The sequence below is a fragment of the Callospermophilus lateralis genome, chromosome 7 (assembly GCF_048772815.1).
Source record: "Callospermophilus lateralis isolate mCalLat2 chromosome 7, mCalLat2.hap1, whole genome shotgun sequence".
Classification (NCBI taxonomy): Eukaryota; Metazoa; Chordata; class Mammalia; order Rodentia; family Sciuridae; genus Callospermophilus; species Callospermophilus lateralis.
Window position 1 is genome coordinate 102,939,557 of NC_135311.1, and position 25,471 is coordinate 102,965,027.

At 49.3% G+C, this 25,471-nt stretch overlaps 1 protein-coding gene across 1 annotated transcript in view; it reads left to right on the plus strand.

Moving 5' to 3' along the window:
• The first annotated feature begins 15,092 nt into the window (after positions 1 to 15,092).
• Positions 15,093 to 25,471, plus strand: part of Lrp8 (LDL receptor related protein 8) — a 77,158-nt gene continuing 66,779 nt past the window's right edge. The window contains exons 1-2 of the mRNA XM_076862719.2: positions 15,093 to 15,198; positions 15,898 to 16,017. Coding sequence (XP_076718834.2) covers positions 15,093 to 15,198; positions 15,898 to 16,017 — 226 coding nt within the window. The remainder of the gene's footprint in view (positions 15,199 to 15,897; positions 16,018 to 25,471) is intronic.

Below are 25,471 nucleotides of genomic sequence, written 5' to 3' on the forward strand. Positions count from 1 at the left end.
GCAGCTGTCCCTGAGCCCGCCCCCAGGCTGGTGCAGATTCCCCCTCAGTCCTATCTACCACCTGGGGAAGCAAAAGGAGTGATCAGACCCCAGGTGGGTGGGGTCTTTCTTTGGGGCCTATGGAGGTAGCAGGATGGCTGGTGCTGGGGACAGCTGGCCTTCCTAGCTCTGGGAAACCATCTCTCTACATGCCAGGGGAGGGCTTCCAGGTCTGAAAGCCATAGACACCTGTGGGACACAGTGTCTGCTTTTACTAGTAGCCCCAGTTCCACTTCTGGGTGCTAACAGGCTGTGGTCGGGTTACCAGGTAGAGGCAGCACCCATGACAAGTTCCTGTGAGACCTCAAGTTCCACAATCCCTGGCACGAAGGAACTGGGAATTTTGGACTCTCCTGGGCCCTGTAGGAGAACACATTGGTGCTGGGATCAGCACCGAGGGCTTATGAGATTACAACAGGAAACCTCCAGGCCGGCCCCACTACCTTTAAGAACTAGGTGAGACAGCTTCAGAGGCCAGGGGCAGGTTTAGGGAAGCATGAAACTACTCCTGGCCTGATCCCTGCAGGCCCGCTGGCCCTGGACCCTGAGAACTCTTCTGGGACTCTGGATACAGTGACCATCTCTGGCCTCTGCCTCCCCAGATCCTGGGCTTGGGTGGAGACTCTTAAACCATGGTCCCCATGTTGGAAGGGGGCTTGGTGATCTTCAGCCAGCTGCTGGGTGCTTCCCCTCCAGCCTGCACTGGGTTCACTTGTGTGACAGGGGCTCACCAGTCTGATTTCTTCTTCCCCATGCCATAGGAAGACAGCATTTCCCAGCCTAACTTGCCAAGGTGACAAAGGTCATGTGCTATGATTTGGATGTGGTTTGTTCTCACCAAGCTCAGATTGAACCTTGGTTGCTAATTAGCAGTGTTGGGAGATGGGTGTATAAGAAGGATTAATGTTTTTCTTGCAAGTCTGGATTAGTTCTTACAGGAATGGATTACCTCTCACAAGAGCTGGCTGTTCTAAACTGGGTCAGTGTTTTTGTCCTCTCCTTCTCTTCCACGTTGCCCTCTGGCTACTCTGGCATGTGTCCCACTATGGGATACTATCTACCATATTATTACACACTGCAGTAGATTCAGCCACTGGATCTTGAACTTCCCAATCTCCATAACTGTGAGGTAAATAAACCTCTTTTCTGTATACATTACCCAGTCTCAAGTATTCTGTTAGAGTAACAGAAAATGAATCAACATACAATGTAACTGGGTTCTTAGAGAAGGTATATGGGAAGAAGTGATGTTTACTATTCTCAGGCCCAGCCTTACAACCCCTAGAGTGACAATCCTTGCTCTTTCCTTTGCCTTGCACAATGACAATGTGCTGAAGATAGTGGTACTCTGAGATTGAAGTAACTTGGATTTCTGAGTAGACATGTGGAGGATACATGTTCAGGAGATCCACTGACCCACACTGTACTGTGAGTGAACAAGAAATAAACATTACCTATTACCCTATTGAGATTTCAAGGTTGATTTTTTGTGTCTCAGCATAACTTAGCCTGAATAATAAACTCCTCTTTAAATTTTATATTTGTAGATTTCACCTAAGATTTTTAGCTCTGTGACTAAAATCCCCTACCCAAGATGTCTTCTCTCAGGGTCTCACAGCTCCCGTATCCTTGGGGATTATATTTTCAGGCAGTTTTAGGCAGTGGAAGAAAGGAGCTTTGAGCCAGTCATGTATCATGGTTTGACTGCAGGCGAGCTTCACATTTTCCTCCCTCCCTTCCTCCCTCCTTCCCTCTCTCCCTCCCTCCCTCCCTCCCTCATTTCCTTCCTTCTCCCTCTCTCTCTCCCCGCCCCCATGCTGGGGATTTAACCCAGGGCCACTTTACTGCTGAGACACATCCCAAGCCCTTTTTATTTGGAGACAAGATCTTCTCACTAAGTTGCTTAGAGCTTTGCTAAGTTGCTGAGGCTGGCTTTCAACTTGAGGTACTTCTGCCTCAGTCTCCCAAGCTGCTGGGATTATGGGGGAGCATCACTGAGCCTGGCTGGCTTCACACTTTTCTGAGCTCTGTCTCAGCCATAGAGTACCTGATGCTTCATCTGCAGGGAACTGGCGTACAGGTGAGGACCTGTAAACCGTAAAGGTGAGGCTGGTGCATTGACCTCAGACAAGGGCAGGGAGAGACCTCAAAGCTATATTTCTATGTGGAGTATCTGGAAGTCATCTGGAATCTTGAAGTTTCATTCATTGCTTCATCAGACAAATATTTATAGAGTCAGTATTCTTTGCTGTGAGGCCACGAGGTTAGGTTCTGACATCAAACCCTCCTGTCCTTTCTCTTCTTCCTGCTCTCTCAGGAATAGTCTCCTTTGTTTTGGAGAAGAGAGGGTGCTCTCAACCTGCACAGCCACCATGGCTCACTTTTGTTGAGAGTATACTATGTACCTGGCCCTTTGTGGTTTGGTTAAGCCTCATTATCCTCAGCAGGAACAGAGAGTTTTGAGCTGCCTGCCCAGTTACCCAGTAGAACTCATGGCAAAGTTGGAATTTGGGACTGATGAAGTCCTGCCCCAGCACCTGCTCACAGGACTGCAGAGCCACCCTGCCACGCCAATTTGTGCCGGGTGTGTGTGTGGAGGTGTGCAGGGGCCAACGAGAGGGGGCCGTTGGGGAGAGGGTTTCCAGGATAAAGCAGAATAGTAATATTGCTCCATTATTTTGTCTCTTCTGTTGCTATATCTCAATTTCCCTCTTAGCTCATTTGATGTGATTGACCCATAGTTTTTGCTTTGCTTTTAATTCATCTAGTAAGCTTCTCACTGTCCTCAGGATTCTGCCTAAGATCCTAGGCTTGGCATGCAAGGCCCCCAGGATGGTCTTCTAGCCCACTTCTGTCTGGGCCCTGTGCTGCTTAGTCTGAACCATGTGTGAACAGCGTCCCCCCAGCCCAGCCTGCTCTCTCACCCTGAGGCTCCCTAGTCTTGTCCTCTCTTCTTGATGTGCTCTTCCCACTCTCCTACCCAGTTCATTCCTGTCTGACTTTCAAAACTCAGCTCTGGAAGCCTTTCCTGGACTCCCGGATTGGGCTAGGTTCTCTCCTCTGCATTGTCACATCCCTGATCCACTGGGATGTCACAGTTCCATCTCTTCCTAACACTTGATGGCTCCTGAAGGGCAGGGCCTGGGATAGGTCCCCAATATCACCCAGTGCAGGGCCGGCCACTGAGGAACATCAGTGACCCTAAGTGGACCTGGATCATGAGTGAGGTTTCATGGACTCTTGGGAGATGAACCCACATCAAGTGGCAGGTTGAAGAGAGGACGGGATGGGACCAAGGGTGGAGAAAGGTGTGAAGAAAAGGGCACAGGGAGGTCAGAGTAGCCAGAGGGGTCTAGGGACTGGGCTTCTCAGAGCTTGGTTCATCTGAGGCTTCAAGGAGAGTTACCCACACTGGTTCTGAAGGTTGCTAGAACCGGACCACAAATATCCCATGAGGCTGGGTTGTGGCCCCAGTATTAAAAATTTTTATAAGTAATATATATGTATATGTATACACACACACACAATAGATACATACAAAAGAGATGATGTATGTAGCATTTTGTGAGAAAAGAGTAGACCAGTCACACTCTTTATTATCCACTTCAGGACCTTTCTCAGAAAGAAAAGAGTTGTGATAGATAATTACGTGAAGACGACAAATATAAGCCAGTATTGTCCTGGGAACACCAGCTGTATGGCCACCTTGGATAAAAAGCACAGATAATGAGTGTCTTTGAAGCCAACTTAAACTTGAGGGCACGGCTGCCTCCCGTCTAGCCTTCCCTAGGCTGGTTACTTTCTTGAATTTCTTCTTTTAAAGCCAATTTCTATCCAACGTAGGGAAATCTAATCAACAGAGTTTCTTTGCTTGTTGTCGAGGCTTGTAAATATTGGACTATGCTGTGTCTCCTGCAGCAAGCTTTTCTTACCCAGTGTTGTGTTTCTAGATTCTTCCACATAGTTGGCTGTGGCTCTGTTGGATTCATTTCCTCTGCTGTAAAGGATTTCATTATATGGAGATGCCACAAGTCACCCATTTTCCTGTTTAAAGCCTAGAGGAATTTCCAGGTTTTTGCCATCACGAATAGCGCCAACAGGACCCTCCATGTTCCTGTCTCCCAGGGCTTGTGCATGAGAGTTTCTCTACAGTTTACACTAAGTAATGAAATTACTAAATATTCCCCTTTGAGAAGCCCAAAGCTGGTGCGACAGTCCACACTGCATCAGAAGCAGGTCAACTTACACTTCACCAATACTTGTCACCATCAGATTCCCTGTCTGTGGAAGATCTGTGGTCTTAATTTGCATTTTCCTGATTTCTTTTTCTTTTTCTTTTTTTTTCTTTCTGTTTTGGTACCAGGGATTGAACTGAGGGGCACTCAAACACTGAGCCACATCCCCAGTCCTTTTTTGTATTTTTTATTTAGAGACAGGGTCTCACTGAATTGCTTAGCGCCTGGCTGTTGCAGAGGCTGGCTTTGAACTCACGATCCTCCTGCCTCAGCCTCCCTAGCTGCTGGCATTACAGGCACTTGCCACAGTGTCTGGCTTATTTTCCTACTGATTTCTATAATGTTGAGCTTCTTTTTTTTTTTTTTTTCAAGTTTATTTTCCATTCCTATTTTCTCAGCTGTGAAATGCTCGTTCATGTCTTTTGCTCTTTTTTAATTGAGTTGTTTGTCTTCTTAATGATTTGTAAGAGTAGTACATGCTTTGTTCATTATTTACGCTATAATGTATTCTCCCAGTTTGTAGCCAGTGTTTTCAATAATCACCCCAAAATTAACTTGGAGTCTGATGCAGTGGCACATGCCTATAATCCCAGAGACTCTGGAGGCTCATGAGTTCAAAACCAGCCTCAGCAATTTAGTGAGCCCCTGAGCAACAAAGTGAGACCCTCTCTCCAAATAAAATACAGAAAGGGCTGGGGATGTGGCTCAGTGGTTAAGCACCCCTGGGTTCAATCCTTGGTACAAAAAAAATTAACTTGGAGGAAGCAGAGACTACACAGGGCAACAAACACTCCAGCAGAAACCCCACCAATCGAAACACTGCCCTCTAAGAAATAAGAGGAAATATTGCATCCACAAGAAAAGAACAAGATAACACACTAAAGAAGTCAGAGAACAAAGAGCGCCTGGAAATATGAACGAAAAATTTTAAAACACTGTGTAGAACTGAAGACATTTTCTAGAATAGAGGGCAAAAAGGGAAGAAAAGTAGGTTAAAAAAAAATTAGGAAATGCAGAGGACTAGTGAGGAGGCCAAAATGTGAATAATTTAAAAGTCCTAAAAGAAAAAATAAAATAAAATCATTATAGAGGTAGGTTTGGAAATTTTTCTCTAAACTGAATATGATGAGCTCTAGAATGAGAAGACCCGTCATGAGTCTAGCACAGTGACCAGAGACAGCCTCACTTCAAGACCCACAAAGTCACAGAAACTTAAAAGCCTCCAGAGAAAGAAAAAAATTCCTTTAAAAAAATGAGGAAACAGCTGAGCGTGGTGGCACATGCCTGTTAATCCCAACAATTTAGGAGGTTGAGGCAAGAGGACTGCAAGTTTGAGGACAGACTCAGCAACTTAATGAGGCCCTGAGCAACTTAGCAAGTTGAGACTTTGTCTCAAAACAAACCAACAAACAAAAGAGGACTGAAGGTATGACTCAGTGGGTAAGTGCCCCTGGGTTTAATCCTCAACACAAAAATGAATTAAAAAAAAAAAAAAGATTAGGAAACAGAATGACATTGGACTTTTCAGTAGGAACTAGAAGACAATGGAGCAAGCCTTCAAAATCCAGAAATAAAATTATTTCCAACTTAGAATTCTACAGCTAATCAAACTATCAATTTTTAAAAGAGAGGCACTTTTAGACATGCACGGTGTTAAAATTGTACCTCAAATACTTCCTGTATTACTCCACTTTCTGATGCTAATAACACAATATTACAGATTGGATGCATTTTAATGAAAAGAGGTTTATTTGGGCTCACAGTTCTGGTCCAAGGTGGTGAGGGTAGGCACATCTGGTGATGGCCTTTCTTGCTGACCAAGTCCCAAGGCAGTGCAGGGCATCACAGGGATAGGGAAGAGAATAGGGAGTGACATGTGTCTCAGTGTTTGTGGACATGTATATATATGTCTGTGGACATGTGTTGGTGTGTGTGTGTGTGTGTATGTGTGTGTATGTGTGACTGGTCTCTCTTATAAAGCCCCTAGGGTTTAATCATGGGGACTTTACCCTGATGACCTTATCTAATCCTAATCACTTCCCAAAGACCCTGCCTCTAAATACCATAGTCAGATTAAGTTTCTCCCCTCTTAATATCTTACAACAGGGATTAAACTCCAACATGAGTTTTTTTTAATATAGAAAAGATTTATTCAATTTTTTCTTTTCTTTTTTTATTATTGTTTGTTCAAAACATTACAAAGCTCTTGACGTATCATATTTCATACATTTGATTCAAGTGGGTTATGAACTCCCATTTTTACCCCATATACAGATTGCAGAATTACATCGGTTACACATCCACGTTTTTACATATTGCCATACTAGTGACTGTCCAACATGAGTTTTGAAGGGAACAAACCATAGCATTTCCTTTTAGAAAATTGTGGCTAAGCAAGCAGCTGGGTGCCTTGGCACACGCCTGCAATCCCAGCGATTTGGGAGGGTGATGCAAGAGGATCACAAGTCTGAGGTCAGCCTCATCAACTTAGAGAGACCCTAAACAACTTGGCAAGACCCTGTCTCAAAAAAAAGGGTTGGGGATGTGGCTCAGTGGTTAAGTGCCCCTGGGTTCAATCCCTGTACAAAAACAAAACAAAAACATTTGTAGCTAGGTGTTCCCCCAAATAATGTGGAATCTAGAAAGAAGAGGACATGGAAACGGGGAAGCAAGGAATCCAGCACAGCAGAAAATTGCAGAGCAGATTCCAGATGCTGGTGAAGGGAGATCCCACAAGGAGAGCTGGCAGCTGGCCTTGCCACCTGCCAGCCCAGGATGGCCAGTCCAAACTCCAAGGGGACTTCTTAGACAAGGGTGAGTTGACAGAATACTTAATGTGGATGATTATATTAAGAGGAGATTTACATTAACAAGGGAAAGTTTGGGAAGGAATAAGGGATGGATATGTAGAAAAGCAAGAAATAAAACAAAACTGATCAATTATTAATTCCAGAGAAAGCACAAAATTATGTAGGACAAATATTAATCATGACATACTGTGAAGAGCAGTTATTTTGTTATGATCACATAAAAATCTTTGCAGGATATGACAGGAAATGTGCAGGCAACAAAAGAAAAAATAGACATGTTAAAATAAAAATTTTAAAAAATTCTGTATTATTGAAGGACATGATCAACAAATGGAAAAATCTACCCACAGAATGGGAAAAATGTCTGCAACCACATATCTAATAAGAGGTTAATATCAAGAAATATAAGAATTCCTACAACTCAACAACAACAAAAAACTAAATATGATTTTAAAGTGGGCAAAGGACTTTAATAGACATTTCTGCAGAAAAGATAAATAAATGTCTAATAAGCACATGAGAAGATGCTCACCATCACTAATCATTTAATAAATGCAAATTAAAACCACAATAAAAAAAACCTACTTAAAAAAAAGGAAAAAACCTACAACAACCTCATACCCATTAGGATAGCTATTACTAAAAATAAACAAACAAAACCCAGAAAACAATAAGTCTTGGCTAGGATGTGGAGAAACTGAAAACTTTGTGCCCCATTGATGGGATTATAAAATGGTACAGCTGCTATGGAGAAAATTTAAGGTAGAATTATAACGTGATCCAGCAATTCCACTTCTCAGTATATTCAAAAGAATTGAAAGCAGGGACTTGAAGAGATATTGGTTCACTCATGATCATAGCAGCTTTATTCACAACAGATAAAATGTGGAACCAACCCAGGTGTTTATTGATGGATGGATGAATGGAGAGATGAAATGTGAAATATACATACATATAATGGAATATTATTTATTCTTAAAAAGGAAGGAAATTCTAACACATGGATGAACATGGATGAACCTTGACGTCATTATGCTAAGTGAAATAACCAGACCTGAAAGGACAAATACTGTACAATCCTCCTTCCTTGAGGTCCCTAGAGAAGGTGAATTCATAAAGACAGAAAGTAGATTGGTGGTTTCCTAGAGCTGGGGGTAGGGCATGGGGAGTTACTGTTGGATGGGCCTGGAGTTTCAATGTGGGGCTGATTGTACAACAATGCAGATGAAATTAATGCCACAGGAATTGTAAAACTGATTAAGATGGTAAATTTTGTCATTTGTATTTTATTACAATAATTATTTAAAATTAAAAAAATATTTTCAAAGGGAAAAAACTTTTTTAAATTACATAATCATCTTACTAGGAGGATGGGCAGGAGTTGACTCTGTATTTGATTGTGCGTGGGTTGGGGACCACTGGGGAGTGTGTGAGGGAGCTAAGCTCTCATTTGTATGATGGGAAATTAAAAGATAGTCCCTAGCCAGGAGTGGTGGCACATGCCTATAATCCCAGGGGCTCAGGAGGCTGAGACAGGAGGATCATCGATTCAAAGTCAGCCTTAGCAAGTTTTTGAGGCTCTAAGCAATTCAGTGAGACCATGTCTCAAAATAAAAAATAAAAAGGGCAGAAGATGTGGCTCAGTGGTTAAACACCCCTGGATTCAATCCCCAGTACACATACACACACCAAAAAAAAAAGTCCTAAAACTGAAGATCAAAAAACAGAAAGAAGTGTTTTATTTAACGATATGGAGCTATGTACCAAAAGATTCAGCTAAAAGGACAGCAGTTGCCTCTGGGGAGAGTGGAGGTGGCACACAAATAACTTAAGATTTTCATAACAAGCCTTTCAGAACAACATGATTCTCTAAACTATGAGCAAGTAAAACTTTTTACGGGGGTGGGGGGAACAACTAAGTCAAACCAAAAGCAAACAGAAAATTGCTGATCCTTCCTTGGAAGGCCCTGGGCTTCAGGCCAAATTGCCAATGACCTTGAGGAATACCTGCTATTGTGGACAGAGAGGTCAAGGCCCCTATGTTCCATCCTTTTCCCCAGAACAAATGGTGGCACTCAGAGCTGGTGGCCCTTAGAGAAGGGAGACACATCTGCACAGGCAGAGGCCCATTGTTTACTGGTGTAGCTGCACATTCATTTTAATGTATTAGAAATGCAACTACTATGTCGAACCTGTGATTTCATGGGGATTATTGATTCGATGAAGCCAAGTTTATTAGTGAAAGGATTTAAGGAAAACATAGTCACCCTTAAATATTCATGGGTTCCACATTGTCAGATTCAACGCACAATGGATAGAAAAATATTAGAAAAAAAATGTCTGTACTGAACATGTACAAACTATTTCTTTTTCATTATTCCCTAAACAATATACAGTGTAACAGCTATTTATATAGTATTACTATATTAGGTATTCTAAGCAACCTGGAGATGATTGAAAGCATTTAGGAAGATGTGTGTACATTATAAGCAAACACTATGCCATTTTATATAAGGGGCTTGAGCATCCATAGATTTTGGTTTCTCTGGGCATAGGGTCTTGGGACCAATCCCAACAGATGCTGAGAGACACCAGTACTAGGAGATGCTAAGGGAGATAAGTGGAAACTGAGAGCGTAGTTCAAGTGGGATGGAAATGACTAAAGAAACGAGACATACTGACGTAGTACAATCCCTCAGATCAGGGATGAAAATCCCATGCCTGGGGAGGAAGAGGGACCCACCTTGTTTCCTACAGTAAGACCATAGAGAAGGCAAGAAATGGAAGCTGGGTTTGTTCTGCTCTTCTAGGAAGCTCTGAGTTACCCTCATCCTCTCAGTATCTTCCTCTGCACAATGCAGGGTTCTGCAGCTAATAGCAATCTTGTAGCTGATGAGTCGTAGAAGTCCTTCTGGAGAGCATGCTGACTGTGTCACAGAAACAATAGCCGTGCCAATTATAGGAGCAAATGCTTACAGTCTGTGCTATGTCCTGAAACTCTTCTAAGAACTTAACACACTTTAGCCTTTTCATCCTTACACATCCTTACAGCCAGCCTGCAAGAAAGTTCTCAAAAGAGTTTTGCTTCCTGGGACTCACAAGCCTGCGGCCCATTCCCACTCAGGTAGGGCTGACCTGTGTGCCCAAGAGGATATCATAGAAATGATATAGTGTGACTTCTTCCTTTCTCTGGAACAATTGCCCTGAGGGAGCCAGCTGCCATGTCCCAAGGACACTAAAGCAGAGTGAGCCTTATGGTAAAAAACTGAGTCCTCCTGCCAACAGCCAGCAGCCTGGCCAACATCTTGACTGCAGCCTCACGAGGAACACAGAGTGAGAATCACCCTAAGCTGCTCCCAAATTCTGACCCCCCCAATACTGTGAGAGAGGATGTGTTTATTATGGTTTTAAATTGTTATGTTTCAGGGTCATTTGTTATGTAGCAATAGGTAACCTATACAATTAGGTAACATTCCCATTCCCATTTTATTGATGAGGAAATTAAGGCACAAAGAGTCATAAGGTAGCAAGTGATTTAAACTGCAGTGATTTAGATCTATACAAAGTTCATGTCCTGAATTAGAATCTCCCATTTATAGGAGATAAATGCTTTCTCCTCTGTCTTTGCCTCCTTACAGAGGAGAGAGCGAGACAGTGACACAAATGCAAAGAGACTGTGACAAGGAGAAATGGGCAACTGGCTCACAGCATAGTGTGACGGACTGGAGCCATGCATCTGTAAAGCGAAGGAAAGGGACAGCGGGAGCTCCATGCCCTTGCAGTTTAGCTGTGGTTGGCTTCAGGCCTCTGGTCTCCAACACTGGCTGAGGTACCCCCAGCCTTGGGAGTCTGCGGGTACCTGGTGGTAGGAGTCTGATGCCCCTGAACAGCCCCTCCCCTGGGGCTTTTGTCTCCCTTTGCAGTCACTATTTGTCCCAGTCTATGTCTGCCCCACACCAGAATCCTCAGTGGCAGGGATGGAGTTTTGTCCTCCATATCTCTCCCCTGGCACAGTGCCAGCCAAAGTAAGCCAGGCAGGGTGCAAGCAGAAGGCCCTTTGGCCCTGACCCAGAGAGAATTCATCTGGTCACACCTTCCTTTAACAAGTCATCAGCAGTGACACAGCAAGGACCAGGACAACCCGGTTTCTGACTTGGGACACTCTTCATTGAGCGGATGATCCAACAGTGTAGCCCAACAGATTGGGACACACTGTGCTTGGGAGCCCAGGGGAGCAGGGTGGATCTTTGTGGGGAGGCTAGAAGGCTTCCCACAGGAGGAGGAGGCATGTGAGTAGAGGCCAGAAGATGAACAGAGGTCACCTGTTCCTCAGTGCTAGTTCTAGGCAGAGGGTCCAGCCTGGGAAGGGTCTGAGAGGAAAGAGTAAGTTCTTAGAGGGAAGAGTGAAGAATAAGGGTGCAGAGTGGGCTTCAGGGCTTCTAGTGGCCCTGGAGACCAGACATGGAGGCAGCAGGGGACAGGGTGTCATGCTGACAGCAGGTAGAAGGTCACCTATGTGTCTATGGGAAACACACTGCACTGGGGATTGGGTTTAGGAGTTTTCTTTGGAAATACAGGGGTAGGCACGTCCCATATGCTTGAGTCATCCCATGACTCAAGAGAGAGGACAGATGAGGACAAGAAGTCACCTGGGTAGCAGAAACTACACCCAAATCTCAGTGTTCATTTGGCGTCTTATGCATTCCAAGGGCTGGGTTTTCTCTGTTCGCCCCTCAAAGGAATTAACAAACTCTGGTGCCTGAAAAATTCCCAGTTCCACCATCTGGGTTTGAATACTGACCGTGCCATTTACTGTCTGTGTGACCTCTCCGTTTAGTTTACCCATTTATGAAATGGAGATGCTGTAGGGATTAAACGAGCAAAAGATGAAGCAATTAGAATGGTGTCTGACCCCCAGAAGTATACAATAAACATTAGCAATTATTACTGTTTGGTGTAGTCTTCTTTTAACATTTTCAGATATTTAAACATAATTTATCATGTGCTTTTCTTGTACCAAGTCTTGTGTTTATTTTCTGAAAACATTGTCATCCAAGGGGACAGAAACCTCCAATAAAAGCAGAAATCAATGTGTCCCATGCCAGGGACCCAGAGATGCAGAAGAGCTAAATGGTCCCCATCCTCAGGCTGATAAGGTGACAGGTGCATAAACAGATGGTGGCAGTACAGGGTGATCCAGGCTTTGATAAACAGACAGTCCAGGGGTTGTAGGAACTCAGCAAAGTGGACCAAACTGGATAGGGGGCCTAGAGAAGCTGAGAGAACTTCTGTTGAGGGAGATGTGGAGAGACAAAGAGTAGCCCATTCTGGCAACTTGACATATGGGTAGACAGTATTAGCAAAGATCCCCTTGGGGAGGTGGGGCAATGCCTGGATTTAATTTGCATTCTTTATATGTTGAGAAGCCATCAAGGGTTTCTGAACAGGGAATTATGTTTGAATAATAGTAATCATAACTAATATTTATTATGTACCTCCTGTATCCTGTATGTCGTACACACACAATCTCATCTAATATAACCCTCATGGCAGCCCTAAGTGGTTAAGTACTGTCACTGCTCCCATTTTTCAGATGCAGAAAATTAACTACAGAGGTTGAATTGCCCAAGTTCACATAGATAAGGAGGAATCCAGCCACAGTTTGACCCAATACCCCAATAGCTGTGCTTTTTTCTTTATTTTTTCCCCTTCCTTACCCCCAATCCTCTTTCTCTCTCTCTCTCTCTCTCTCTCTCTCTCTCTCTCTCTGGTGCTGGAATTAATCTCAGGATCTTGTACATACTAGGCAAATGCTCTAACACTAAACCACACTCTCAGACCATGGCTAATGGTCTTAATCTTTCTACCTATTGCCTCTGAACTTCACCCCATTCAAAAATCTTAAAGCTGGAATGAATTTCAGAGACTCCCCATCTCACCGACGAGAAATTGAGACTCAGATGGGAATGACTTTTCTATGAACACAGAGTAGAGGAGGAGAGGCAGAGTTAGATTAGTTTGGGTAGTGGAGGGGCTTCTGTCCTGGACTTCACAGCCTAGGCATTTTTGCTTAGCACAAAATCCAAACTCCTTGCTCTGGCCTACAAAGCCCTGCTGCCATCAGGGCTTTCTGGACTCCCTGAAGCTTTTCTGATGCACACACCCCTCCCTTTCGCCAGGCCCCAGCCCATCTAGAGGCTTCTACATTGCTATTCCCTCTGCCAGGAATACCTTTCTCTCTGATCTTCATGTTGTCAGTTTCTTTACCATTCATTGAAATGTCACCTCCTCTAAAAGTTACCCTCCACTCTTATATCACCCTGGCTTTTTTTCCCCATAGCAATTAGAGTAATCTAAAGTAATCTTTTGCTTCCTTGCTTTTGGGTTTTTCTCACCCAAGGGAAAAACGGAAGGAGGGCAGAGAGGGGCCTTATATATTTTTACACTGCATCTTTGAGCCTTGAACAGAATCTGATACCTAGTAGGTGCTCTACAAGTTTTTGTTGGGAGTGCTTAAGTCCACATTTCATTGTCTGTTCATGGTCTGCTCTGGATCAGCCAGGGACCTCCCTGGGGCTAGCACCATGCCGGATTCACCTTGGCATCCCCAGGCCTAGCACATGGCCAGAATATGCTTAAATGATCGAGGGATAGAAGGGACAATGGTAGGAGCACCCTCAGGTCTCCTAAGGCCTAAGCCCTTTCCTGGTGGGGTGGCTACAGCCATTGTCTTTGGGCAACCCTTTGGGCTCAGGAAGCTGATGAGATAGGGTGATTTCAGGTCTACGGCTTAGAGCCCCCACCCTTCTGCTGGGAAAGAAGGACAAGAAGGAAGAGGGAGTGGACCTTACACTGGGCCTTGGCACCTGCAAGCTGATCCCATTTAGCGGTCAATGCCCTAAAATTTCATTTTCTAAAGAAGATTGTGTGGTTGGGACAGGCTTATCAGCAGGCCGATAAAACCTAGTTTGGGTTCTGTTCTCCACATCCCATACCCTGGAGTCGCTGAGGTGGAGCTACAATGCCTCAAGAGAAGGCATCCTCTCCTTTGCACAGAGGCCAGTGAGGTGGACAGAGGTCCTATATGTGCGGCCCCTAGCGGCAGAGATGACGGTGTCCCTATAGTGGTCTCCTTTATCAAACCAAGATTTACCTGAGCCCCCCACCCCCATCCCCCCGCAATTGTCTGCCTCTTTGCTTGGGCGGGTGAAGAATACTGAATGTGGACGAATGAACAGTCGATGAGCCAGGCCCAAGCCGCCTGCTTCACATCCCTGCCTGTGATCGCATAAGCACGACGCAGACGGACATAGGCACAGGAAGCAGCTATGTATCTGGAGGTGATGACAGGTGTAGAGGTCATGGCTCATACCCCGGGCTTCTCCCTCATCGGCAATACCTTGATGTCCCAGCTCCTAGTCCCCCAATCTGACCCCCACGCGCACACTGCACAGGCTTGCGCCTTCTGGAACATCATTTTCTCTCCCATCCTGGCTCTCCTGGGCATCCTTCTGCCTCTGATCCACCACCTCCTCCTGGAAGCCCGTGTTGCTTCCCTGAGACCTGCTACTTTCAGGAGCAGGGGCCTCGCCTGGCTCATCCCTGCGTCTGCAGACCCCAGCACTCGATGGGCCCACAGCGAGGTCGTGGGGAGTCTGTTAAGGCAGGAGTGGACCAAGGACAAGGAGGGAAAAGAGAGAGGAGGCGGCAGCGGGAGGAGCGTGGGGCGGAGGCGGCAGAGGGAGGGAGCGCGCGCGCCGGCGGCGGCCGCCCAGGGCCGGGGCCGCGCGCCCAGCCTGAGCCCGCCCCGCTGCCGAGCGTCACCGAACCTGCTTGAAATGCAGCCGAGGAGCCGGGGCGGGCGGCAGCGGCGGCGGCGGCGGCGGCGGGGGCAGCGGCAGCCCCGGCGCCGCGGCAAGGACTCGGCGGTCTGAAGCGCGGCGGCGGCAGCGGCGGCGGCAGCGGCATGGGGGGCGCGGGGCGCAGCGGCCGGAGCCCCGGGCCCACCATGGACCGCTTGGAGCGGGCCGCGCTCCGGCCGCTGGCGCTGCTGCTGCTGCTGCTGCAGCTTCAGCATCTCGCGGCCGCGGCGGATCAGCTGCGCGGCGGCCAAGGTGCGTGCGGCGGGTCCCAGTCGGTGCTCTGCGCCGCCCCAGCAGCCAACAAAGCGCGGCCCTACGGCCTGGGAGGACCCAGTTATCCCTGAATTTGCACTCGAACCCGCCTGCTTTCTGGGCACCGGCTCTGGGTTGAAAGCTCTGCTTTCCGGGCACCGGCTCTTAGGGGATGGGCGCAGCGGGGGCCTGACCGGCCATGAACTTTCCTGTGGCTGGTCATTCATGGTTTCGGGTGAGCTGTGCCATTCTCGCGCTTGGGGTTTATTTAACGTGCGCGCTCAACCGCGGCGGTGCGCGGAACCGAGCTGCTTCCCTGCCTGACAATGCGTTTACCGGGACCCCTGCGCGCGGTAGAGTGTGGCTGTTTGCAAGGGGAATGAGCCGATTAGCCCAGTGCGTGTGTCGAGCGTGAGCTGTGTCTCCTTGTGGCTGTGTCTGCGTGAATCTTGACTATGGGCCGTGTGTGCGGCTGAATGTGTCAGAATGGAGGGTGTACCCAAGTCGTGTGACGCCGACTGTTAAGTATGTGCCTGGTCTCACCGTACCACCAAGCGGTCCGCCATCCGGGGAACTCATAGCATCCAGCCCTCCATCTGGATCCAGGGTGCCCTAAGCCTCCGGGGTCTCCAGCATCACCCCCTTTCCTTCTCCCGGGCTCAAGTCGCTAACCCAAGTCTCCGTTCCTCCTACCCCTAGGGCCGATTAAGGAGTGCCAAGCGGACCAGTTCCGGTGTCGGAACGAGCGCTGCATCCCCTCGGTATGGAGATGCGACGAGGACGACGACTGCTCGGACAACAGCGACGAGGATGACTGCCGTGAGTGACCAGCCGGGGCGCTCAGACCCAGACAGGGAGGAAGCGGTGGGGGGCGCCAGGCTCAGTGTGCACGTGGCTCCAGGCGCCGCGGGGCCACCTGCTTCAGCCACGCAGCCTCCCTCCGGGAGGGGTGGCCCTAAGCGACCCGGCGGGAGCTGGGCGGTTGGCGTGTCTTGGCCCGGCCTGGGGCGGAGCCCAAGTCGGTTTGCCCCAAGCCCGCCACGCCTGGGCCGGAACTGTGGGCGGGGACGCGGCAGCCCCTGCGTGCTTCTACGTTCCAGCGATCGGGCCTTCTGGGTCTCCCACCTGAGCTCCACCCTACACGCGAGTGTTTCAGAGTTATAAGTGGCCCTGGCCGCACCGCTTTCCTTTTCCTGCTCATTTTTTTGTGAATGAATGGGCTCCCCGGGGCCCCTGATTGGCTGGGCAAGGACCACCCCATAGGCCTCCATGGCCCGAGTCACCAATCCTGGAGCCGGCGGGTGTGTAATATTCCGGTGCCCTGGGCTCAGGAACCCTGCCCTGGCCCCGCCCCGGCCGCACACCCGCGCGCATCCTCTGGGTAGTGTTGCCGGCTGGAAGTCAGCGCCCGCTGCTTTTCTGTCGAGTCACCGTGAAAACCTTTGAAAGCCACGCTTAGTACCCGACCGCGCTCTCCTGCCAGCCGGGTCTGGGTGTGAGTCATGGGCACCAGGAAGGAGGCGACTAGAAGGAAGGGTTTGTTTCCTGGAAGGGGCCTGAGGCCCCGACTGTCTTTACTGAGCATGGTGTTAGCACACTCTGTGTGTGACTGATTTTGAAGTTCCTTGTCTGGGGGCACAGGGTTTTTGTTATCAGTGGGACCGGAAGCTAGTTAGCAGGCAGTTGCCTTGGTAGAAGGAATATAGTTCCAGGAACAGAAAAACTGGACTTTTTATTATTACTGAGGCCTCGGTGAGCCAGGCGTTGGGTACTCTGGAGAACATGCCAATCCGGGAACACAGGGTCTGAGGGAAGAGGCAGCAGGTGGGCAGACCCTCAGCTCTGCACAGTGCGCAGGACAGAGAGGGAGACACTTGGACAGGTAAACCATCTGTTGGGTCTTTGAGATTTTTGACTGTTTGCTTGTCAAACTTCTCTGTTCACTCTCAGACCTAACCTGGAGTGGGCTTTGTGACTTGTGCACATCATTTCTGTCTGCCTCAGTTTCCCCACCTGACCACTTGGGCTAATAATTCCTGCCCTGGCAACCTCATGGGATTGTTTTGAGGACTAATTCCAGAAATGTCATTGGAAATAACAAGACTCACACGTGCTGGTCTCTGTTGGTCTCTGTGCTGAGCATGGAGGTTAAGTGCTTATAGGGGTTAAGTTACTTGTTCCACAGCTACTGAATTGCTAAGTAGGATCCGGAATTGAAACATCTGCCTCCAGACTACTTAGCCTAATGGTGACTTGACAGTCCCTGGTGCTATTGAAGTTGTGAAAATGGCCCTGGTCAGGTAAAATATTAGAGTGAATCTCTAGCCTGGGAGTTGTTCTTCTGGTGCCCCTGGAGGGAGAGTGCTGTGGAGAGTCAGGGAAATAGAAACTGCACTTCTGCACTGGTTTTACTGTACCTTCTTGGCTCCTTAGAATGACAATCTTGTGAAGATGGGTGTGAAGAGCAGAAGTTTCTCCTGTCTTGCTTCATAGATAAGAATACTGACTCAGAGAGGTTGAATGGTTTGCCCAAGGCCACACAGTTCAGAATGACAGAACTTGATCAGAATCTCTGTCAACTTCCTAGCTCAGGGGGTCTGTCTGCTGCAGGGGGAAGTGTGGTATGGAAGAATCTAGGAGCTAGAAAGCTATACTTTAAATGTTGGGCCTGTCGCTTTTCAGCTCTGTGTGAGGCTTTGGGAAAGATGGAAAGGAGAAGTAGCTTATGGCTGGGTGACCCCAGGTGGGACTAGGAGTGCTCTGGTGACCAGTCTGGGCTCCTCCTTTGGTTCTGAGATGGTTGGGGTAGAGTCACAGTCAGGGGTAGAGGGAGTGGTGGCTTTGTTCATAGCACTAAGGATCAGTTTCACACTGCTTGACTTTCCTGAGTTTGTTTCCTCGTCTGCCAAACAGTGTAGCTGTTCCTCCATGCTGAGGTTTATACAAGGAAGTCTTCTCACAGGGCTGGCAAGAGAAGGAAATGGAAAAGTGTTCCTACCTCTGAGATCTTTAGAAACCCTTTCTGCCCCATCTGAGGCACCTGTCCAGGCTGAATCAAACTGTTCTCCCTGTTGGCGCCTCCTGAAGCAGCTCCTCCTTATACCTGGCCACCTCCCTTGGCACTGACCTGCAAGGGGTCCCCAGCCGCCCTGCCTCTATGCCTCTCTGGACTGCAGAATGGGGGGTGGAATTTGTAAATAATGTTCAAGTGAGGCAAAATGACCTCAAGCTGCCAAAGGAGCCAAAGTGCAGCCCCTGAATACCAAGAGGCTGATGGAGGCTGGCGGGAGGGAAGTTTTGTATTAAGGAGGCCAAGAAAGGCTTTTTCTGGAGGAGATAGCTTGAAAGATGGTGGCTAATACCTTCTCTCAGGGCTTACATATTTTAAAATAGGTGGCACAGAGCCCATGTTAGAGAGGACACTGAGGTGCAGAGAGGTGATGTGACCCCCCCCCCCCACATCCCCCAGTCATCCAGCTCCTCAGGGTTGGAGCTTGAACTCACACTGAGGCCTTCCAAGACTGATCCTGATCCACAGGGAGTGGGCTTGGCCCTTTGGAGACAGCTAGAGCTGGTGGGATGGGGAAGGGAAGAGCTCATGGGGATTTAGTTTCCAACTCAGAGGACCTTCAAAGTGAAGAAAGAGGCCGGAAACTGCAGGGCCAGTCCCAAGGAAACCCAGGGGAAGTTAGATGGGATTCCTGGCTGTGGGTGTGGGTCACGTAGGCCAACTGACCCCTCGGTCTCAGCATCCTGTTGCTCCTGGTGTCTGGGGGTAGAAGTGGGGATTCTGGTCCCTAGCCAGGTCTTTACTCCACAAGTCTGGAAGAGTCTCCAGGGCCACTCAACCCATTCACACTTACCAAGCTCTTGCTGTGGGCTAGGCGTGGTCAGGCATCTCACCCATATCCCCTTGAGCTCCTCTGTTCTGTGAAAGAGGCAGCCCTACAAAGTACCTGAATTATTCAGTTTATAAAGGCACAAAAGGGGTTAAATAACTGGTCCAATGGATATAATTTTTAAGTGAAATTTCTGAGATGTGAACACAGCACGTAACTATGGAACCTGTGCTTCCATGAGTACTAGCTGGTGATCTTTGGTGACCTAGCTTCGGTTTCTAATCTCAGGATGACAGCTTAAGGCTCCTTCCCCTCAACCCCCAGCTCTGGGAACAATCAGTGCTTCTTTGTGGTTAGACTGGTGGACAGGTAGATCGATTTCATGCTCATATACTTCTACCTTGTTCAGGTGTCTTTCAGCTCTCTTGCTCCCCCAACTCTTGCTACCCATCCAATGTTTAATCTGGAGTGGCTGCAGCCAGGTCTCCCCTAGTGGAGGGCCCGTTAGCGGGGCAGGCCAGGCTGCAGAAGTCCCATGGCCTGCTGGGCAGCAGCCTTGTGAGTAGGTATAGCCCAGCCACGGCTCCTGGCTGGTGCTGGAGCCCAGCTCTGGCCTTCAGGTGCTACCTAGACACCAGGCCCAACTTCATCTCCTTTTTAGGATGCTGCTGCTTTTTTCTGAACCCCATCTGACTAGGTAACTCTATCATTCAGAGTCCTCCTGGAGCTCCCAAGTACCCCAAGAATGAAGTCAGTTTGGGTGCCTCTGTATTTGGCCCCCTGCCCAGCCCTGTGCCCACTCACCTTTCTGCCTCTTCCTATAGCCTGGCCACCAGACTGTAGCTCTGTTGCTCTTGTCTTCCTTCGGCTTCTCACCTCTAGGATTTTGCATGTGGGTTTTTGTTCTTGTCTGTTTCTTTAACAGGGGGTTGAACCCAGTGGTGCTTTACCAGTGAGCCAAATCCCAGCCCCACCCCCCCCACACACACTTTTTTAATTTATTTTTTTATTTTAAGATAGGGTCTCACTAAGTTACTTAGGGCCTCACTGAATTGCTACTGAGCCACTGCCTCTATTTTATTTATTTTGAGACAGGGTCTTACTAAGTTGCTGAGGATGGCCTCAAACTTATGATCCTCCGGCCTCTGCTTTGCCAGATTTTTCTGAAGGCTCCTGCAGTGGGTTGCCTACCCAGTCTGGAAGAGTCTCCAGGGCCACTCAACCTCAGGATTACCTGGAGATGACAGAAAGCAGCCTGGCAGGGACTGGGAAAGAAATGAGTCCAACAGGCCTGGTTAGTTGCAGTGAATGAGTAGCCTCAGGCTCTGGGGAAGGCAGGTCCTATTTGGCCTCCTGCGCTTTTCCTCCTGGCTGTGCCTGCCACCCCTGTGGCTCTGCCAGCAGGCCACAGGCTTCCCTTGCTTCTAGGCCAAGGCCTGCGCCCCTGGGGCTGTTTGCCGAAGGCTCTCCCTGGGCCTTCCCAGGAGCCCTCTCAGGCCAGAGTCACCTCAGTGAGCTTCTCAGTTTCTTAGGCCTGCTGGGACTCCTGGTTGCACTTGACCCAGGGCTGACTGGCTTCTTCCCTAGTTGTCCACAGGCAGTTAGTGACTTGACAGCTTTCTCTCCTTGGGGAAATGCTGGTAGCAGGTGAGACCAGAGAAGGACCCCTGGGAGAGAAGTGTGAGCGTGCGGGGGTCTGAGAGAGCACGTGCCCCCTTGAGGGATATAACAGGTGGATGTTCTCCTGGCACCAGGGTGAGTAATTGTACCCCCAGGCCCATGCTGTTCCCGGAAGGCAGTTTGGGACCTGGGGAAGGGTGCCCAATTGTGTCCTGGGGGCTCTAGAGCCAGGCCCTGGGGGGTCTTAACTCTAAACAGCCCTGGTAAAACCTGCCCTAAAAACACCCGCCTGTCCAGGCCACCCAGTCTCTGAAGTCATGGCCCAGGTACTGCCTCTCCCAGGATACCTTTCCAGCTCCTGATCTCCTGCAGCATGTCCTTGTTCTTCTCTTGGACTCAGATCCTTCTTCACTCTGCCAGCCTTATGTCGAACACTAGAGACTCCAGAAAAAGCATTCCCACGAGGAGATTCCTAGTGACAGATACACTGTCTGCTTGCTCTGCCTGGGACCATGCTGGGCAGTTTGCTTCCTTTAGCTTTGGTACTCACAACCATGCAAGGGACATTTTCTTATTATTTCCACTTTAAATATGATGAGTGAAGGCTCAGAGAGAAGGGACTTGGCCGTTGGTGCTGGATTTGACTTGTCTGTCTGGGCTGGAGCCTGGACCCTTCCTCAAACTTTCCTCTCTGAACTCTGTCCACCTGGGAGGGGTCAGGTGGCCTGGTGCTTGGAGGGCATGAAGAAGCAGGGGAGTTGCCTTGGTACCCAGCAGCACCTCCCTGGACTCCTGGTTTCTGGCCTGGGGAGTGGCACTCGGGAGGGACCCTCTTCTCTAGAGATCTCTGCAGAGCCCCAACATAAGGCCCCCATTTCCCAGCCTCTCCACAATTTCCAAAGACTTCTGTTAGCCATTCTACATTCAGAAAGGGAAACTGAGGACCTAATGATGTGTTGCTGATGAGGGTGATCCCTAGGAGCCTCAGCCCACCATCAGTGGTCCCAGTGTTCCTCCTGCGTCCAAGCTTCTCAGGCTTACCCTGCAGACTGTCCAGTCCCAGGCAGCAGAAGGTGAAACTGAGACCCCCGTGGCCAGAATTCAGCTCCAGGTGTCAACAGGGACCCGTTCTCAGAACTAGGGTACCCTCGCTTCCTGAGTGGGAGTGGAGGCAGAACAGCATGTGCTCCTGCCTCTTGCTGCTGCAGTACCCACCTGCCACTCCCACCCTCTCTGTTTCCTGCAGGGAACAAGGTGTTCTCAGACTAAGAGGCTGACACAGGCCTCTTCAGGCTCCAACATGGGAAACCTCAGGCGCACTGCTGCCCCTGGCTGAACCCTAGGGCCTGCCCACCGCCAGATGGCTGGGAAGTCATGTAAAATAATTGTCTTCATAAGAGTTCATGAGTGTGCTGACTGCTGGGGGCTTTCTCAGGCCTTGAGGTGACATGACTGAACTTCAGAAAGAAAAGAGCTGAGAACTAAAGTCACTTGCTCCAGGTGGCCTGACTGGTCAGGGGCAGGACTAGGCCACGCCTGTCTTGACTGCAGAGTCTGCCACAAGTGAGAGGAAGAGACATGTATACACAGATCCCAGTCACCACAGCAGCCGTGTGGCTCCTTCCCAGGCTCAGCAGGAGATCCTGTTGCCAGCCCTCCAGTGGGTGTTCGACTTCTTCCTGACTGGCCCAGCCCCTACAGTGCCCTTGAGCATCAGTTGGGCCCTGGTGGTGGCTGTTTTAATGACCAGTCCTGCAACCCTGGCTCTTTTCACATGCTGCCCTGTGTTAGTGACCCTGAGCTGGAGTGGCTCAGGAGGTCCTACAGGCCTTTGGGGAAGCCTGCTCAGTCCTGACCGTGAGCTTCTCACCCACTGTGCCTGGTCGGACCCCGTGTCTCTGTTGGGACCCAGCCCAGGTGCTCACAAGCTGGGAGATCTAGGCTAGGCCACCTTTGGGGAACTGTCAAGCCCCTTGAATGTCCTCTGATGACTGGGAATTGCCCAGTAAGTCCCGGGTCTGTGGGGTACCCACATGAAGATCAAGGTCTCCCCAGGGGACTTCCAGTCTGGGAGACATGGGAGTGATCATGTGGCCACTGTTCTGCCCTGGTCACTGGCCTTGAGGTACCACAGAGACCTCACTCTCACCACTCCGGAGACTTTCAGTTTCCAGCCCTTGATCTTCCAGATGCAGTGTGGCCTTTTCCCGTTGTGCCTCAGTGGAATGTGCTTGGGAGGTGGGTGGTGCAGGGTTCAATTATTACCCCCATTTTCTTGATGAGGAAGTAGAGGCTTGGGGAGGTCACAAGACTTGCCCAGTTATTGATAATGCTGAGGCTGAAACTCAATTCTGTTTATATTTTTTCTTCCCATGGAAGTAATTTTTTCTGATTATGAGAAAATAATTTCACACTTGTAACAAAAAGCAAATATTAAAGAAAATCAAAAAAGAGGAAGGTGGCAGCAATCACCCTTGGTGCTACCACCATGGGAGCACTGTGTCCTTCCAGACCCTGCTGTCTTGTGTGTGAGCTAGCTGCTGTATGTAAACCTATTTTTTTTTTTTTTAAATAAGGTCGTGTTATACCAGTTGTCTCATGTCATGCATGGCTTTCCATGTCAATAATAGTGGATCTGTGCCGTTGTTTTAAAGGGCTAGATCATTTTCCACTGTGTGGGTTGCCCCTCATTTGATGACATGTTCTCCTGTTGATAGATGTGTTAGTTGTTTCCATAACCGCCTGCCCCCTGTTCTACACAGTGCAGGGTGGACATCCTTGTGCTACATCTTTGTGCATTTGTCTGATTCTTTCCTTAAGATAAATTCTTAGGGAAGGAATTGCTGAGTGTGTGCATTTTTATCATTTCCACCATGTTCTCTAGGGAAACATCCCCTTCATGCCCCCATGGTCCTCCCTTCCATTGGAGCAGCCAGCATGAAGGACTTTCCCTTTCCCTGAGCACAGGGCCACCTTGTCCCAGCCCCAGGGGACAGACAAAGTAGCCATATCTAGGACACCCAAAGCAAAGCCAGGAGAAAGGGAACTATGTTCAGGCTCCAAGGACTTGTCACCCCATTGAACAAAACTGTACCATCCTTCTTGTCCACATATTGGTGGACTCCGTCTCCTCCACAGCATTGCAGTGATTCTTCTGTTTCTGTCCCGACTTGCTATGTGACCCTGGATGAGTGGCTTCCCCGCCTGAATTTAATTTCCCTTCACTCATTGGTCCTTGCTCCACTGAACTACCTCCTGCACTCAGACCGGACTCCTGCCTGGAGCTGGCTAGTCCTTCCTGGGTCAGGGGAGGCTGTGCCTCAGTGTCCCTTATTGCCTGGGGAGGGCTGGGAGGAGTGTAGCTGGCACGGTGGGTAGACAGAGCAGCTGGGCTTTTTAGGATCCACTTCTAGAACTCAACTCCGAAGCCAGATTCCTTGCACCATTTTCCCTTCTCGTGCTCATGATGGGTTGGATAAAGGAGAAAAGCAGAGGAAGGTCCGGCAGCCCCAAGGGCCATTCTGAAACAGGGATAATGAGCTCACATGGTGGAGGTGCAGATGGAGGGGGCCCAGAGCCCAGCCCTGAAAATGAGCATCCCCATTCCGTTTCCTGAGCCTGTGATTCCTGCACAGGGAGCAGCTGAGCAGAAGGACCATCAGCAGCTTTCCTCCACCTCCTCCAAGGACACAATAACAGGGCAGCTGCTGAAATAGCAGCAGGAGAGATGTAGGTCAGCTGGCCAGTGGGGAGGGCTTGGCTGCCTAGAGAGCAGCAGCGTTTCTGGTAGGGAGGGGCTCCAGGAATCATCCCACTCCTGCCTGCGGTGGGGCCCCCGGGAGTTGTTAGCCTGCGGGCCTGGCATGGTTAGTTCTCCAGCAGGGGCCTCAGTTCCCCAGTGGGCCCAGGATGACATCAGAGGAGTGGCAGCTGATGAGAGGCAGGGAGGCCCCATCAGGCCCAGGTTAAGCTGCCTGACTGAATAACTGGAGGCAAGGGTGGGCTTTCCTGATGGCCTCAGTCCAGGGACATTCAAGCCAGCACTCCTCCCCTGCCTCCTCCCCCGCTTCCTGGACCCCGAGCTGCCATCTGCTGCCCCTGCACCCTCAGAGCCCCTTCCTTGCCATGGGCATTGGCACAGGTTTATGTGCTTGGGTGTGTGTTTGAGGGAAGGGGGTGTGCAGGAGGGAAGTGACCATTCTGGACACACGAGGCCATGGGGTTAGGTGACGCTCTTCCTCCCACACCCACCAAGGTGGCTCAAACCAAGCCAAAGCCCCCCACCAGGCTGTTGTGCAGGGAATTATTTGTATTTGGAGAGTCGCCAGCAATCTCTGTTCCCAGCCTGCCCCCCTGCCACGGCCGCCTCTCTTCCTCAGGCCACAGCCTGCAGCATGCTGTCTGGCCCCCTCTCCGAGGGCTGAGCTCCTTGCAAACAGCTATACCATGGGATGCAGGTCCACCTCTCCCTCACCTTGCCAGGTGGCCATTCGACAGGTGCTAGTCGCTCTAGGAGTCTCTACTCATTGGGAGTGGGGCATCTCCACACCCCCCTCGGCCCTAATTCTCAGCCTTTTGTTTTCCCGAGTATCAGGGCATTTGTTCACAGTAGCTGGAGTCTGCCATGACCAGGCCTCAGGTATGGGGGCTCCAAGGAGCTGCCCCTGTTCCTGAGGCCCAGGGATAGAAATAGGGGCAGAGGCTGTGAAACCCAACCGTACAGGACCCCTAGGGCCTCTGCCGTAGGGGACATGGCTTCAACTACATACACATAGCCAGAACCAACTGTTTATTAGCAAGCCTACGTCTATTTT